Here is a 15861-nt window from a genome sequence, read left to right as displayed (position 1 = left end):
TGAGACCTCAAATGATGGGAGAGGGGTATATTTCCCTAAATCACAGTGGCAAGAATACAAGAAGAAAATATGTCTTAAAATTCAGTAATTAGATGAAAGCTATTACAGTGTGACTAGACCATTGGACAATTTATTCTTGATGCTTGGAAACAGGAAAGATATCTATTGGTTTCTATGATTTTCAGAATATATATAATAGTGATGAAAAACATTTCCTAATAATAAACCTCTCTAGTTTTTCGCAGCCTCCCTAGATAAATAATACTTATAATGATGCAGTTATTTGAAGATAATACAAGTCATTTATTTCCTCTTGTTAGGAGATTCTTCAATCCCTGTATTTACATGAAAATGACTCACCTCAAGAAACTTTGATTTAGGCTAATAGATACTTTTTGAAGTGAGGAGACAGTTTGTTGTCTATTTATCTAGGCTTGTGAAATTGTTACTTATCAGGGGTGTCATTAGGGAATTAAATTGAAGGCACCTAAACACTTTTCTAAATGATTAAAATTTCCAAAGATTATAACTTTTAATTTATTTGAATACAGTAAGTAAGGAGAAATATATTAGTGTGTAATATATATTCTCTAACATACCATTAGATTTCTAAACCCTCAATTACATTAGTTTGCTTATTATACACCAGAAAACGGATCCAGAGAGGTTCTGTGATTACCCTGATGTTTCAACAAGCCAGGGATAGAGTTAGGATTTGCATCATTTATCTATAAATCACAGCTTAATATTTAATATGTCCTGAAAGGATGAGTATAGCGACACGCCTCACGAATAGCACAATATCTGTAGGCATAATGTGAACTATTTAATCACTATTTTTCCCCTTTCTCATTTTAATTATTATTATCAACATTTGTTGTTATTATTTATCTGAGCTTTCATTTCCTTACCATGGGGCTTACATAGCACAATAAATATATTTTTATATTCAGATTCATAAAGACAGTAAAAAAATGACAAATAAAACATATACTGAAACTCAAGTACTAGAAAGTAAAAATAATGTAAAGAGTTCTGATAGCACATACATTTCTGGTGTAATAAAAGAAAATCCCCACAACACTTTATTAAATAATTTCAATACATTTTAATGTGCAAATCACACTGTGTACAAGCAATAGTTCATTTCATAGGTTCTTCATTTTGATGCTTACCCTAGGTACCTTTACTATACCTACTGTGTTTAATTTACCAATATGTAATGATTGATAACAATGTGTATGTATGGTAGTAACTCCAGGTTCTATCATTAAATAAAATCAGATGCCTACTGATTGTAGAAATAATTTTTCCAAATGAGTGTTCATGCGGATTTATCAAGCTACTGCTGAGGCAGCTTGATAAATGAATAATAAAATATAATATTCCTATATATTATTTATCATCTAGCTCCTAGTTATATTTAAATTTTCTCTTTCACTAATACTTCATGCTCAATGCAATAACATTAAATTTCTGATAAAATTCTATAGAATCTCACTTTCCTGTCTTCACTATCACTGTCCCTGCCCCCTGAGAGTTTCAGAACCTCTATCATTACATCTTTAATCCCAGTCCCACTGTCGAAATCCACTTAATCTCTTCTTCCTCTCAAGTCCCATAATACTTTATATGTACTTTTCTAATTTCATTTACCCTCTTTTATTAACTATTAGAATTTACATTCTCTATGAAAGAGGACAGTGTTTAAAAATGGGACAAATCATATATGTTGATGTGTCCTGGCCCCTATCCCACCACCACTCCATCTTGTTATTTGTCTAATCTAGACTATGACAGACTCAGAATCTAGATAAGTTATAGGACAGAGCCTGACATTGGGTCACTACTGGTTATGTTGAGCTCAATGAGGTATCAGTCAGAACTCTTTTGGCTGCAGCTGAGAAACCCATCTTGAAATAATTTAATCAAAACAGGAAATTCACTTTATTTTACTGAGAAAAGGGCAAAAATTTAAGTCCCAGGTAGAAGTGACATGCTACCCAGTACTCTCTCTTTCCATCTCTCCTGTATATGAATTGGCTTAATTCTATCTAAATTGGCTTAATTCTCTTCAGTGGCAGAATAACTCCTTACACTAGTGGAAGTTCAGTGGCTCTCAGACACGCAGACTCTTTTTTTGCCACCAAGGAGAAAGTGAGACTTGGATTTCCTGGACTCTAGTTCAAAATTCCCAGTCTCAGCTGCCCACCCATAAATCAAACATTATGTTCAGGGCAATGGGATAATCTAACTAACCAACTGTGTGTCTGATGCCCATAACAAATTAATAACTACAGCCAGGAAAGCAGAACTTATAGGAAGAGAGTGGTTCCTATGCAACTCACATGGTTAGAAAGGATAGAATAAACAGTTTCTGAAAGAAACACAGAATATAGGTGCTATTTTTTAAAGACAAGAAACAGATGTTGAGTACAATTGGCAAAGATGTTGAAGACAAAAATGTAAATACCCATTATTTGGATATAAGATCAGCTAAACCTTTTTAACTCACGAGCTAAGTCAAAATTTAAGGTTCACTGGACGTTAATTCTTGACCCTCAAAATGACTATCAGTCAGAAATGTCACTTGAAATATTTAACTGGTAACACATGCTAACTGACCAATCAGAACTGATCTCCAGACAATCAGAAAAAATCCCAGCTCTTATGTGAGTACCTATACATACAAGTTGAATATAATTTGCCTGTTAGGACTAGTTATGGATGAATGCAATATGACTATAGACCCTCCGCAAGCCATTTTTTCAGGTATTTTATTCTATTACACTCATATCCTAAAAATGACAGGTCACATGATAAAAATAAGAGTCAGTGTTCACCGAACACTGAATTTCTTTAATGTACATAAAATCACATAGAGAAACTATTGAAAGATAGAGCCTGTAGCCCCATCTTTAGAAATTATTTATCACTAGGCTTGGAATTGAACCCTGTAGCCTAAAATATTAGTTAAGTTTCCAGACTTTTCTGATGTCACTGGCTCTCTGCTCTGCAACACACTTGGAGAAAAGATGCTCTAAATTGCATTCCACTTGTGGAAAAGCACCCGAGCTCTTTGTAAGTAATTGGAATAAGTAAGAAAATCAACAACCATGAAGACATAGAAGGATAGTAATGAACTCTCAGCTGGAAGGCTTCTGTTTATTAGGAATTAGGGTAATTCGAGGTTATCTTCTAATGGCATGCAATTCCAAAGTAGGGCAGCCAAATAAGCCAAAAGAGACAGGTGTAGGGAAAGAGAGGAAGACACAGCATAGTATTTCTTGAGCATATTTTGCTTAATACAAGGGGCAATCAAAAAATAAAAGAGATACATTGACTGAATAGGTAAGCTTAATAATTTTATTTTTGACTATCTACCTTATAGGATTCTTTCCCTTACCTATCATTATTAAACCCTACTCAACAAAAGACATTACAGCATATAGCTATGTTGCATATGACTTGAGATATTAAAAAAAGCAGCTGAAACAAATCAAGTAGCAAAAGCAGGCAATCAATGATTGATGTGAGATGCCTGGGCTGTTATACTGTGATTGAAATTCCCCAACACAGTGATGTCAAGAAAATAGTTGTGCGCTTAACGGTCAGAAAACTCCTATTTTTGCCCTATTTCCATCAACAGCTGTCTACAGAACCTTGGCCCAGTTACCTGATCCCTTTGACTCTTAGTTCTCTCATTTTTATAAGAAAGCGGGTAAATTAAACTGGAAAAAAACAACAACAAACTTTAGTTGTAACACAATTATCCCATGAAACATAAAGCAAAACCTAATTCCTGAATGTAATCAATTTTGTTAAAGAGCAAGACCTATCTAAAGAGCTTTCTCATCTGTCCTTATATTATCACTATCAGAGTAAAATTAAAAAGAACCAGACAGTTCTTACACTGCAGCTCAAATTAGGTAATATAATTTTTAGCCTTTTATTCCAATCTTTTAATTTTATTTTTAATATCTATTTTAGATATTAGCAAACCTCTTGGGCCCTGGAGTGAGGCTTAACCATATCTTTTACCATATGGGTACCATTTGAAAAATACCGGAAAGCCCAGCCTGGATAAAATTATTTCCCAAATACTACCAGGAATGCCTATCCTTTGCGTCATTCTTAAGGACTAAAGCTATAAAAGAGCGTCTTCTTTGCAATCACAAACATTACCTAGAAGAGAAGAGAGAATATATTTGGGTCTGGCTCCTATTAGCCAAAAAATATCAGTAATATCTTGGTATTATTCAGAGTCAGATCGAGGTTTTTGAAGGGCCTAAAATGTTGCACAATTCTGGGACCCACTGTAGTAAGGGGGGGGGGGGAGGTACTAATATAAACATTGATTCTAAAGGGAATTTTTACTTAGGATAGAAAAAGAAATCAACACAAATTACTGGCATTTTGGAGATTCAGGCCTCTTTCTTCTGAGACCTTTAATAATATTAACTAGAAGTAATTATAATAAAATATTTTCTTTATTTCTGCTTTTCTGTGTGTGATTCCTTATGAGAGGATATTTTTTCCATTGATTTTTAGAGAGAGTGGAAGGGAGGGAGAGAGGGGGGAAGGAGGAGAGAGAGAGACAGAAAGAGAGAGAGAGAGAGAGATTGGATTGGTTGCCTCCCGCACATGCCCGGGCCTAAGATCGAACCTGCAACCCGGGTACCTGTCCTTGACCAGGAATCAAACTCTCAACCCCTTTCGGTGCATGGGCAGGTGCTCTAACCACTGAGAAACACCTGAGAGGGCAAGAAATAGTTTCTGAATCCATCCTGACTTTCACTGCCCTTCGACAACACCCTACAGCTCTCAGCAAGGGCCTGCACCCACAGGGATGGCGCAGGTACGAGTGTTAGGTTTAATAAGCTTAAGTTTAATAAGTGTCATGATAAGTCATGTATTATTAAGTCGTCAGCTTCACAGGCGGTCAGGGAACAAGAATCCTACAGGGTGGGTGCTGAGAGCCAATGGAGAGATCAGCAGCTGACCTTACGGGCTGCTTCAGGTGGGCCGCCAGGGGTAGGGCCTGAACGGGATGCCTGGCACTCTGTATGAGGGCGAGCAAGGAAGAGGGCATTCAATACAAACTCCTCAGCATCGGGCAGTCAGGTATCGCTAGTAGGCCACATCCTGCTCTTCAGGAGGCATAGGAAAAAAAGGAGACACCAGGAAATTAAAGAAAGGAAGTTGGAAAATGTGGGGGGGGGGGGGCAGGAAGGGGCCTAAAGAAAGAAGTAGAAGAGAGAAGCGTCACAGAGAGAGTGACATAGCAGTGCGAATCACTCAGTTCCCTTGGTGCACAGTGAGTGTAAGACCAGGAAGAAGGCAGGGGAGTTAGCCTGTTAGAACAGGACGTTATATTCATGCTAATTCTCCGTTCCCTCTGATGAGAGTTTAGAAACATGAGACACAGAGGTCACCGATCCATCAGAGATGGTTGTCTAGCACGGCCAGGTCCAGAAGCCCAATCTCTGTGATGAAAATATTAGTGACTTTTCTCTCTCTGATTGCTTTACAAAAAAACTAGCCAAAAAAAAAAGCAAATGTAAACTTTTGTCCTCAGTGAACTCAAACACTTTCCATCTAAAGTTGTCCACAGCCTCCCTTTAAAAGCCATCTCAAATTATGCTGAGCAAAATAAACCAGACAGAGAAAGACAAGATCGCACGATCTCATTGATATGTGGAATCTTCTGAACAAAATAGATTCAGAGACGTGGACGCATGAAACAGACCGATGAATCTCAGGGGGAAGGTGGGGTGGGGAAGGGATGGCAGCGAGGGATTAACCAAAGAACTTACAGGCATAAATGCATAACCCTTGGACACAGATAATAGGGCAGTAGGCCTAGGGGAGGGGGCGGGTGCAGGGTGGAGGGGATTAATGGTGGGGGTATCTGTAATACTTTCAACAATAAAAATAAATTTAAAAAAAGAAATAATAAATAATGAAAATATAAGGGTTTTCTTTGTCAAAGGTAACTTTTTCTCTCTTTGCATGTCCAGTGCCTCTTGCCTGCATATCTTATAGCATTTATCTTACTGTCTTTTTTTCCCTTCTTACCTCTCTCATCCCACATCCATACACAAAGGAATTACACACGGTGCTCTACATGCACACAGACCTGCACGGGCAAATATGCCCATAAACACGGACACCCCCAAGCACACACATGCACTCCCCAGAGAAGCATCTGTGCTAAAGCATAACTGTCATCTGTAGTGCTTTACACATAGGGATTTCCTAAAAATTATATTTTTGTGGAAATTGGCTTCGGCGCTGCCTGAGGGCACTAGCACTGGAATTCACAAGGCCTCAGCTAGTGCACTGCTTGTTGATAAGTGAAAGCCCCATCCAAGCTCTGGGCTTCAAATGCCATCTCTAGGTGACGACGTGTCCTGTACAGCACCTGACCCGAACTCATCTTGAACTCTCTTCTCTCGTTGCATTATCTGGTCAGATCCTTTCTTCTGAATATCTTATAGGTATCAAATTAAATACTCCTAAAATGAATGTCATCAGCTTTCCTACTCTAGTTGTGTTCTTATTTCTTTCATTAACATCACCCAACCCCATCCCACCCCCAAGCTAGAAAATTTCCTCAGCACTCCCCTTATTTGCCGAGTTCAGTTCCATCACAGTTTTTCCCAACTGCTGTTTTTTCTCTTTTCTTACTACTATAATTTAAGTTCTGGCTTTTATTACTACTACCTTGCATCACTGAAGTAATGTAACTAATTTACCAGTTTCTGCTCCAATTCTAGTGTGTGTATATGTGTGTGTGTGTGTGTGTGTATCAGCAAAATGTCAGTCCAGTGGCTCCAAATTACTTACAGATTCAAGTTTGAATATCTTACTCTGATGATCAAGACTCTGTATTTTTTGGACTCCATTTATATTTCCAAATTTGCCTAATATCATCTCTCTTCATATATCAATATGCCAGAAAAACTGATTTTCCTGTTTCCGGTGGTTTCCTATCTCTGCTTGTTCCTACTGTTCCATTTGCTTTCTCTTCTATCTTTTCCAAACTTAAACAAACCTTTACCATTCTTATAACTTCCTCAGATGCACATAATGCTTTAAGGATACCTCATTCACAGCAATCATCACTTTCTATCTTGTATTACAATTATTTTGATATATAACTCTTTTCCCACTGTTGTGTGTAGTGTACGTTGTTTGTTTCTCTAAGAATACACTTGTTGAGTGCTTGAGAGCACAGTCCATGGATGATTTATCTTTGTCTTGTTCACAATGCCTAGCAAAACGCTGGCATATTATAGAGAGTCAATAAATATATATTAACTTAATAAGTGTTCACTTATTTGGCAATGATAAAGTTCTAGTACCTTTACCTATTTTTTTTTAATCAACAATTATTTACCATTGGAAAATCCCATGGTAAATAATGCTTGTGGTTATTTATTTTCTTTGGTATATAATGGTACCTAAATTACCAGTGTTGAGTCACACTTAAGTAATTACTATTTTAAAAAGTTATGAACATACATGCAATCCAATCCTTCAGGAAAGACAGTCATCATAATGACTCAGTTTAAGTGTATTTTTCTTTTTTCAATGCATCAAAAACTTAGCGATCATCAAACAGACGTTAACAACCAAACCACAGTGCTTTTCAATGTAGCCATTCCCAGGATTGAAGAGAAATTTTGACATTCATTTTATGCTTAAAGACTATTCTTTATTTTCCAGGTGTGATGGGAGAATATGAGCCGAAAATTGAGGTCCATTTCCCTTTTACAGTTACAGCTGCTAAGGGGACAACTGTTAAGATGGAGTGCTTTGCCCTTGGCAAGTAAGTGCATATTCTTCCATAATTAGACACGATTGTTTATTAAAATGTGACATATCTTATTTTTGCATCACTTGTTTTGCTACATTTCATTTTCCCAGAAGCTCCTTGGTGGGATGAAGTAACCAATTATAATTACCTATGAACTGCAATGTATATGATTTTGCAATTTTAACATAAACTTCTTTAAATAAAATAGGCCTTTACATCTCTGCCAATGAGTCTTAAAATTTCAGTATTACTCTTAAATTTTATTCAGCGATGATTTAATAAAAATAGGATGAAAGAATAAGGTGCTATCTGCTCCTCACATGTAGAATTCAGATTCTGATAAGATATAATAAGGCAACAGTAGAAAAACCATGAAGACAATAATTACAGTGAGCCAACTGCTTACTTCAGTACCTCCTGGAATAACAATAACATGAGAGCACCAGCTGTCAATATGTACAACATTTAATGATTCCCCAAATCAGAAAGATGATTTATATCACACTTTAGTGCCTGTATACTTAATGATTCTATTTCGGAGAGTTTAAATCCCAGGGCATATAATTACTTGTCAGTGATGTTTACAATATGAGTACTGGGCGTAGAGGCAGGAATGGAATTTTGATTGTATTTGATTAGAGTATTATGATTTATTTTAAACAGAGTGTTGTTGTTTAGTTTTTTTTTTTAGGGTGATAAGCCCTCAGGGTTCTTTCTAACTCTGTAATTATAATTTGCATAACTACATCCCTATCAGAGTTACTAATCATTTAACTTTAGTTGTGGTGAGTTGCTCTCACAGCATAACTCTAAAGTACTTGGAAATAAAACATGTTATAGCTTAAAGTAGGTTTAGCCTCTGAGCAAGGAAAATATTAGTAATTATGAGAATTTTAGCTAGGAGGAAGTTTCGGGCATGAACGTAGTAAACACTATGTTTTCTAATACCAAGACAGATTAAAAAAACATATATGTGCAATTCTACTTAAATCTAAGTAGAAGCAAGATTATAATAAACTAAAAACAAAATAAATTGTTGTGTAGTCATTCTTTTAAGTAAAAGATGCCTATAAATAAAAATATATTTCAAGAACCTAAGATTCATCAAGGAGAGATTTGGGCAGATATCTGAGGAAGTCTTCCAAACACAAAGATATTAGTTAAATGCACACGGTAAACAACACCTTAAAAGTCTTGTTTTTCACCATGTTGTGGCGTCAAATAGGCCTGAAAACATCCAGAGTAGGCTGCTTAATTCTGACAAATACAAAAATAATACATTTTGGGTTGATGCCAAAGGTTTAGTATATCCTGCAGTTAAGTAATTCTGAAATGCTAGTATTTGCACTAAAGCCACAAACAAAGGGAGGTCATATTGTAAAACACATTAGAAAACTGGATTTATAAGGGAGAAAAAACAATATGGGAAATTTCCCCAGGCAGGCTTATTTAATAAGCTCGATGTATTTGCTTTGGGAAGTCTTGAAACATGTTTAGTAAATTGGTCATTAAAGTCCCTTTCAATTCAGGTAGGATTCAGAAGTTTTGTTGGTATGTTATGTTATGTTATGTTATGTTATGTTATGTTATGTTATGTTATGTATGTTTTATGTTATGTTATGATGTTATGTTATGATAATACTTTATTTTCTTCAACTTCTCCACTCCTCCTTTGCCGCGCCTCTCCCCTTGCCACCCTCCATAAACAAATAGAAGGGAAGCTGGCCCTGGCCAGGTGCTCACTTGATCAGAGCATCCTCCTTCCACCAAAAGGCTGCAGGCTCCAGCCCCAGTGAGGACTTATAATACTCTATCTCCCTTCCTCTCTCTCTCTAAAAAAACAAACAAAAACAACAACAACGTATCCTTGAATGAAGATTAAGAAAAAGAAGTCCGATAAAAAAGACACACAGCTTGTCAAGGCCTCTGTTTTCCATTTAATATCCTCTCTGTGAATTAGGACTTTTCAAAATGTTGTGAAGAGATATAGCTCTACCTAAAGACTAACTTGCCATTCTGATGAAAGTAAACAAGGTTAAGAATAACCTCTTTACATGTGTTAACTCCCTTACAGCATATTATCACGTGGAGCAGATCATCTCTAAGTCCCAACATGATCACAGCGATTTCAAATGAATACCCAAGTATCTGCTTAGTTCCCAAGGCTCACCTGAGCTGCTTCCCACTTTAACAAGTACATGATTCTCTGGTGGACTTTGTCGGCCCAAGAACTTTATGGTCACTAAATATCAAACAGGGCTTTGCCACTCACGCTGATTTTCCCCCTCAGTCTTTCCACATGGAGTGTTTTAACCAAATGTTCCTTGTAGAGTTTTATAACCAAATTCTGGCATAGGGCATATCAAGCTCTTGTCTCTCATGGCTTCTGCGCTTGCTGTTCCCTCTTGAACACTGTTCCCTGTTCTCCCCACGCTGGCGCCTACTTATCCTCCTGCCTCAACTTAAATCTAACCTTCTAAAGAGACCATCTGTGATTTCTTTACCCAACTTTCCTTTATCTAAACCCATTACTCTCTATCTAAGGACTTGTATTTTGTTCTACATAACTTGATGCAGTTTCAAATTATTTGCTTTTGGGTTTCTCTCCTTTAAAAAAAAGTTTCTCTGTATCAGTCAGGTATCCAGCTGGAAACTGGATCCAACTCAGAGGGTTCCAGAGATTTCAGTAAAGGCACATGTTGAAGATCTGTCTGTGAGCAGGGCTAAGAGGACCAAGGAAAGAAACTGAGGCATTGGTAGGCTAGTGATAGCAGGAGGTCATTCTCACCCTCAAGGCAGAATGATCCAGGAGGAGGAGACAACGTCATCAGAACAGAGGGGACAGGGGCCACCCAACAGGAAGGAGCTGTAGTCGCTGTGGTCGTGAAGAGATGCATTAAGAGGACATGGCCGAGGAAAGGACCAGGAAGGGCATAACCTGACTTATTTTGCCTTCCGATCCTCTCTGATGGCTCTCGTGGCTGAAGGCAGCCAGGGCCAGCTTGGAAGCCAAGGGGATGCAGTTGGCAGTGCACAAAGCCAGGCACAGAGTGGGGGAGAGGGGAATGAGCTCAGAAGTACCAGGTCTAATTAATCCAACCGACTGTGTCATTAGCACACGATAAACAATAGATTCTTTATGCGTAAAGCACTTGGCTAACTCCTGTTCTCCCAAAGAAATGTGCCTACGTCCAGGGCACACCTCTACCTCTGGCCCTCTCATCTTTTCCTATTTACGTCTAAATTTGCACTCGTATTAGCTGTACCTTTCCCGGACTAGTCTTGCCTCACTCTAGCAGTGTCTCTCCTTTTTAGATCTATATTTTTCTCGTCTTTTGATTTTCTTCTCAAAGCTTATTACCACGTTCTAGTCATACTTAATATTTAACCAAAACGATCCAAAAACCTCCTCTTTATCTATTGACGCTTAGAGTTTGTTTGTTTGTTTGTTTGATTGATTGCTTGATTTGAGGGGTAAGGTGAGATTAAAAATCAGAGAGATTTATCATATTTAAACACTAGGATGAAGGACAGAGTGAAAACCATCTATCACAGGGGGTGCTATTTAATTCAATAATGGCATGAAGAACAAACAAGGAGACCGTAAGCACAAAAATCCTGCCGTCTCCACCTTTGCCTCCTCCAAGCCTCCTGGGGGCAGTCCAGTCTTCCTACCAGAAATTGCGGTTTTAGTCACGTCATTCACTGAATGGAATGCCTTCTTAGGCACACCTCCCATCTCAAAGAAAAAGAATTCACTCATTAATGCAAAGAGGCCAAAAAGCAAGAGGCGGGCTTTGTACAGCTCATCTTGTAAATGCAGAGGAGCTAAAGGAGCTTCAAAGAACCTAAAAATGAAGGGTGTCCGGAGGCTTTGAAAACCAGCTCCGTGCCAGGCAGTGTCCTAGCTTCCCAGAGACGCCGTCCTGTCTTCATACGTGTCCTGGGTCCAGCGCCGCCACTGGAGTCCAGTCTTAGTCATCACATCCGCAGCAGCACATTGACTGAGGTGCCCTCCACAGTCAGCCTTTACCTCTAGACGGATGCACTGCCCATCTTTTTTGTTCCAACTATAAACTGAGACTGACCGATAGTCAGTCTCATATAATGGCAGATTTTCTTCCTCTTGGATTTTCCCTGACCTGGGCCAAACTGCGGAAGGCCTTTGTATTGTGGGAGCTACACTTTCAAGCTGTCGGAATACATGGTCACAGACAACATTGTTACCCCTCTTGAGACGGACATTGAGTTCTATGAAACCTGTCCCTAAAGGTGTTCAGTTCTTATCATTTAGAGTAAATTGATGCAGCCCTAGTTGCACACGTAATTTAAAAATACTCTGTAGAAGCTGATACATGCCCTCTATTTTTAAAGGAAAATAGAATGAAGCCAAGTTATTTTAAGTTATTGAATTTTACTAACTCTTAATATCACACAGGTTCACCCATCTACCTAATCTGAAGTTAAGTAAAAAGTCAACAGGAAAACTGTGAGTTACAAGTTTTCTTCTAAATAAACCTCTACTTCAATCTCGATTTAGCAAAAATCAAATGGTTTCCCTGTAGGTTGCTGAAGCAGAACATAACAGAAGTGTATTCTTGCTCTCCTAGAATTCTCTCTGCAAAGAGAAATTATACAATATTGAGCACGGAACTTACGCATGATGTGGCTGTGACAGGCTATGCTTGATACTAGTCAATTCTGCAAAGGTATAATTTCCCCAGAAAAGTGTTTAAAGAGGATCCAGAGGCAAACAAAGGCATGTAAAGGCTTGAGAAATACAGTAAAGTGTAAAGAAAGCCAAAACAAAACCCAAAAAAAGGAGGGGCATTAATTACTTTGGAAAGAAAAGACTGTTTTAGACATATGGAGGGTTATTATCAAGAGATTGCTAACAAGCTGTTCTGTTCCAAGGAGACAGGGAAGGAGTGAAGTTCCAACAGTGTGGGATTAAACTAGCAGAGTTAGATTGAGCGTAATGTAGAAGTTCCTGACGAAAAAAGTTGTTGCAGGGAAAATGGGTTGTCGGCGGAGGCAGTAGAAGCTCTTTTCCCACACTGTTGTAAGAATATAATAATATCTACCTGTCATCTAATAATTTAGATCTAATGTTTCCCGAATGGGGAGAAATGGTCTGGGTCAGGGTTGGAAATGAAAATTTTAAAATTCTTTTTTGCTGACCACTCGCTCATCTACCCACTCAGGCTGAAAATTAAGAATAGAAGCTAGAGTCTGGCCGACTTAATTAGCTGCCTTTGGGGAACTACATTATTACCTAACATTTTTAAATGGTTGGTGGCATATGCAGGGAGTAGAAAGAGCAGAAATGCCTTTTTTGCTCACATTCAGCCCAGAGACTTTAGCTAGGGAAGAAGGGGTGTCTTTGATAGTTCCCAGGTCTCCTTTTAAACACTGGACACAGTCCTCCTGAAAGGAAATGAGAGAAAGGAAGTGAAAAGACGATGCAGGTCCGGAATCCCTTAGGGCCCTGATAAATATTTCAGTTTAATGGCTCTCTCCCTATATTGCAGATAATTGAAAGTTGGTGATATTTTCAGCGGGCTGTGCTAAGTTTTTAAGTCTAGTCTACGTAAGCCATTAACTAGGTAATAGAGTAAAACAAGAACTTTCAAGTACAGAGAGTTGGTAACTGCAGGAAGAAACTACCATCTCCAGGGCTGAGATGAAACGCAGGAAGGGTTGTAATTATTAAAAATCAGAACCTCAGAAGTACCTCTCTTGTGGCCCAGACCTCTGAGGAGCAGGCACCAGACAGCTGGGTTCCTGAGGTGGGACAAAATGAAGCGTGTCCTACTGCAGTTGGAAAAACAAACTAGATTCCTGGCAGCTTCAGGAAGGACGTGTCACTAAGGTGCCATTCACATGAACCTGGAGGAGCCAAGAAGCAGAGAGGGAGCTAAGATGGGTCCCTTTCCTCTGGCCTTGCAGCCTCCCTCTGGCATCCCCTCTTGGCAGTGCTTCTCTGGTCCTGTAACGGGCCCCTCAGCTAAAATACAGCAGGTTCTGCATGTTTCATTCAACACTGTTTTGTTACAATGCTCATGAGGAAAAAAAATCAATTCCCAGCTTGGGCCACTGTCTGTGTGGAGTTTGGATGTTCCCCCCATGTTTATGTGGGTTTTTCCAGGGGCTCGGGTTTCCTCCCCCACACAAAGATGTGCTCTCGAGGTGACGTCAGTGTCTCCATTGTCCCAGTCTGAGTGAGTGTGGGTGTGAGTGTGCCCTGCGATGCAAGGGCGTCCTGTCCAGGATGGGTTCCCGCCTTGCACCCTCAGCTGCAGGGATGGGCTCCAGCCTGGCCACCTGTGACCCTAAACTGAAATAAATGGGTTGGAAAATTATGATCTTACTTGTTTTTTATTAATCTTTCTTAAATGTATGTCTAGCTCACATTTATTTCAATGTTTGATATTAGAAGTGTTTTGGGCATTTATTTAGAAGTTTGGTGATGTTTTTGCAACCAGAAGCATGTGGTAGGAACTTAACTCTTGTTTATATCAATTAGCCTGTCGTAAAATTGGTTTCATTATTGTCGTTTCGCTTAAAGTTGCCATTTCCAAGAACCTATCAACAATGTTAAGTGAGGACTTACTATATCCTGCCCTCACAATCCTAAGCTTTCAAGGCTTAGGCCAAATGCCACTCCTCTGTTAAATCTTCCCTGATTACTTAAGACCCAACCTCATACCTTTAGAACTAATGACCACCCGCCCCTATTTTACTGTTTAACCTGTCCCAATGGGCTACTATGCATATCTGTCTTCTTTATTGTGACACATTTTTGGATCCCTAGATTATTTTTATGTGCAGCACGTGCTCACTCTATTTACTGAATTGAATTCAAGCATGAGAAATGTGGCCAGTCTTTTGTAACAGTAGGTATGTTATTGCCTTGGTTTGGTCAGACAGAAGTCTTTAGATGCCCTTTCATATGTCTTGGCTCTGAAAATTCTGACCACATTACATTAGCTACAGATTTCTGGCAGGTTTCATTTCATCACGTGACCCTTCACAAACCCCCCCAGAAAGATCACTAGATACGTCACATAGCCACCAACAACAAAGAAGTAAAATTTGGCCACTGGTGCTTACATGACCCCGTGCACAAGGGCAAACTTGGGGTTATTCGGAAATTTTTTTTAAAGCCATAAGCTATAAAGCAACATTGGTTTATCTACTGTAACAATCCTGCAAGCTCATGGCGTTACAGGCAGAATTTTTTTTTTTTTACCCTACACGTTCCTTATCTTGCTTTTGCAGCCATTAACACACAATCAGATCAGCTGTGCTCCAAAGGCCTTGAACTAGTTACTGTAATAATTATGTGAATGACCTTTCCAGGCTCATCTGAAACCTGGTGGTGAGGTGGGAGGGAAGGACTCATTCAATTTCCTGCCCTTTCCAGTCTCTTCTTATCTCTGTTGCAGATAGCATTTACGAATCATCTTTTGTTGTACTCCATCAAATGCCTATTAGGGAACCAAGACATTAAGTAATTTTTTTTTTCTTTTCTTATATGTTTACTGCATGTAAGAAAGTACCAGTTATCAATTCAAAAAGTCTTTTTTTTTTTTTTTTTTTTGCTGTAGTTTATGTTTTCTTTTCCTCTGTCCATAGCCAAGCTGTCTCAAATGGCTGCTCTTGTGTCCCGCTGTAACTGTGAGAATGACAAATATTCCTCAGAGATTTCCCACAGTCTGCAACTGGCAAACGTTCCTGAAAGAACCTGCTCTTTAGTTACAGATTGATGATTTATTAATACTATTGTGAAGCTGGTCACTAAGGGCTGTAGGAATTAAAAATAGAGTTGTGTGATATTTGTCAATCAAAACCGAAATCAAATTACTTAAGTGTTAGATTGATAGAAGATATGGAAACGGGAGCTAGTCACTGGGTCTAGGAATCAATAAATGTTTAGGTATCACAGGAAAGTGGTACATTATGGAGTCAAGAAAATTACCCTTGTGAGCGATTGGTTGCATCAGTATTTTTGAAACCAAGGATGCATCTTCATTGCA

At 38.7% G+C, this 15861-nt stretch overlaps 1 protein-coding gene across 1 annotated transcript in view; it reads left to right on the top strand.

Moving 5' to 3' along the window:
* Positions 1 to 15861, top strand: part of CNTN5 (contactin 5) — a 968886-nt gene that overhangs the window by 696926 nt on the left and 256099 nt on the right. The window contains exon 9 of the mRNA XM_081155637.1: positions 7732 to 7834. Coding sequence (XP_081011763.1) covers positions 7732 to 7834 — 103 coding nt within the window. The remainder of the gene's footprint in view (positions 1 to 7731; positions 7835 to 15861) is intronic.

The sequence above is a fragment of the Miniopterus schreibersii genome (assembly GCF_964146895.1).
Source record: "Miniopterus schreibersii genome assembly, chromosome: 12".
NCBI lineage: Eukaryota > Metazoa > Chordata > Mammalia > Chiroptera > Miniopteridae > Miniopterus > Miniopterus schreibersii.
The sequence above is the reverse complement of the archived record's forward strand: the minus strand, read 5'-3'. Positions and strand labels throughout refer to the sequence as shown.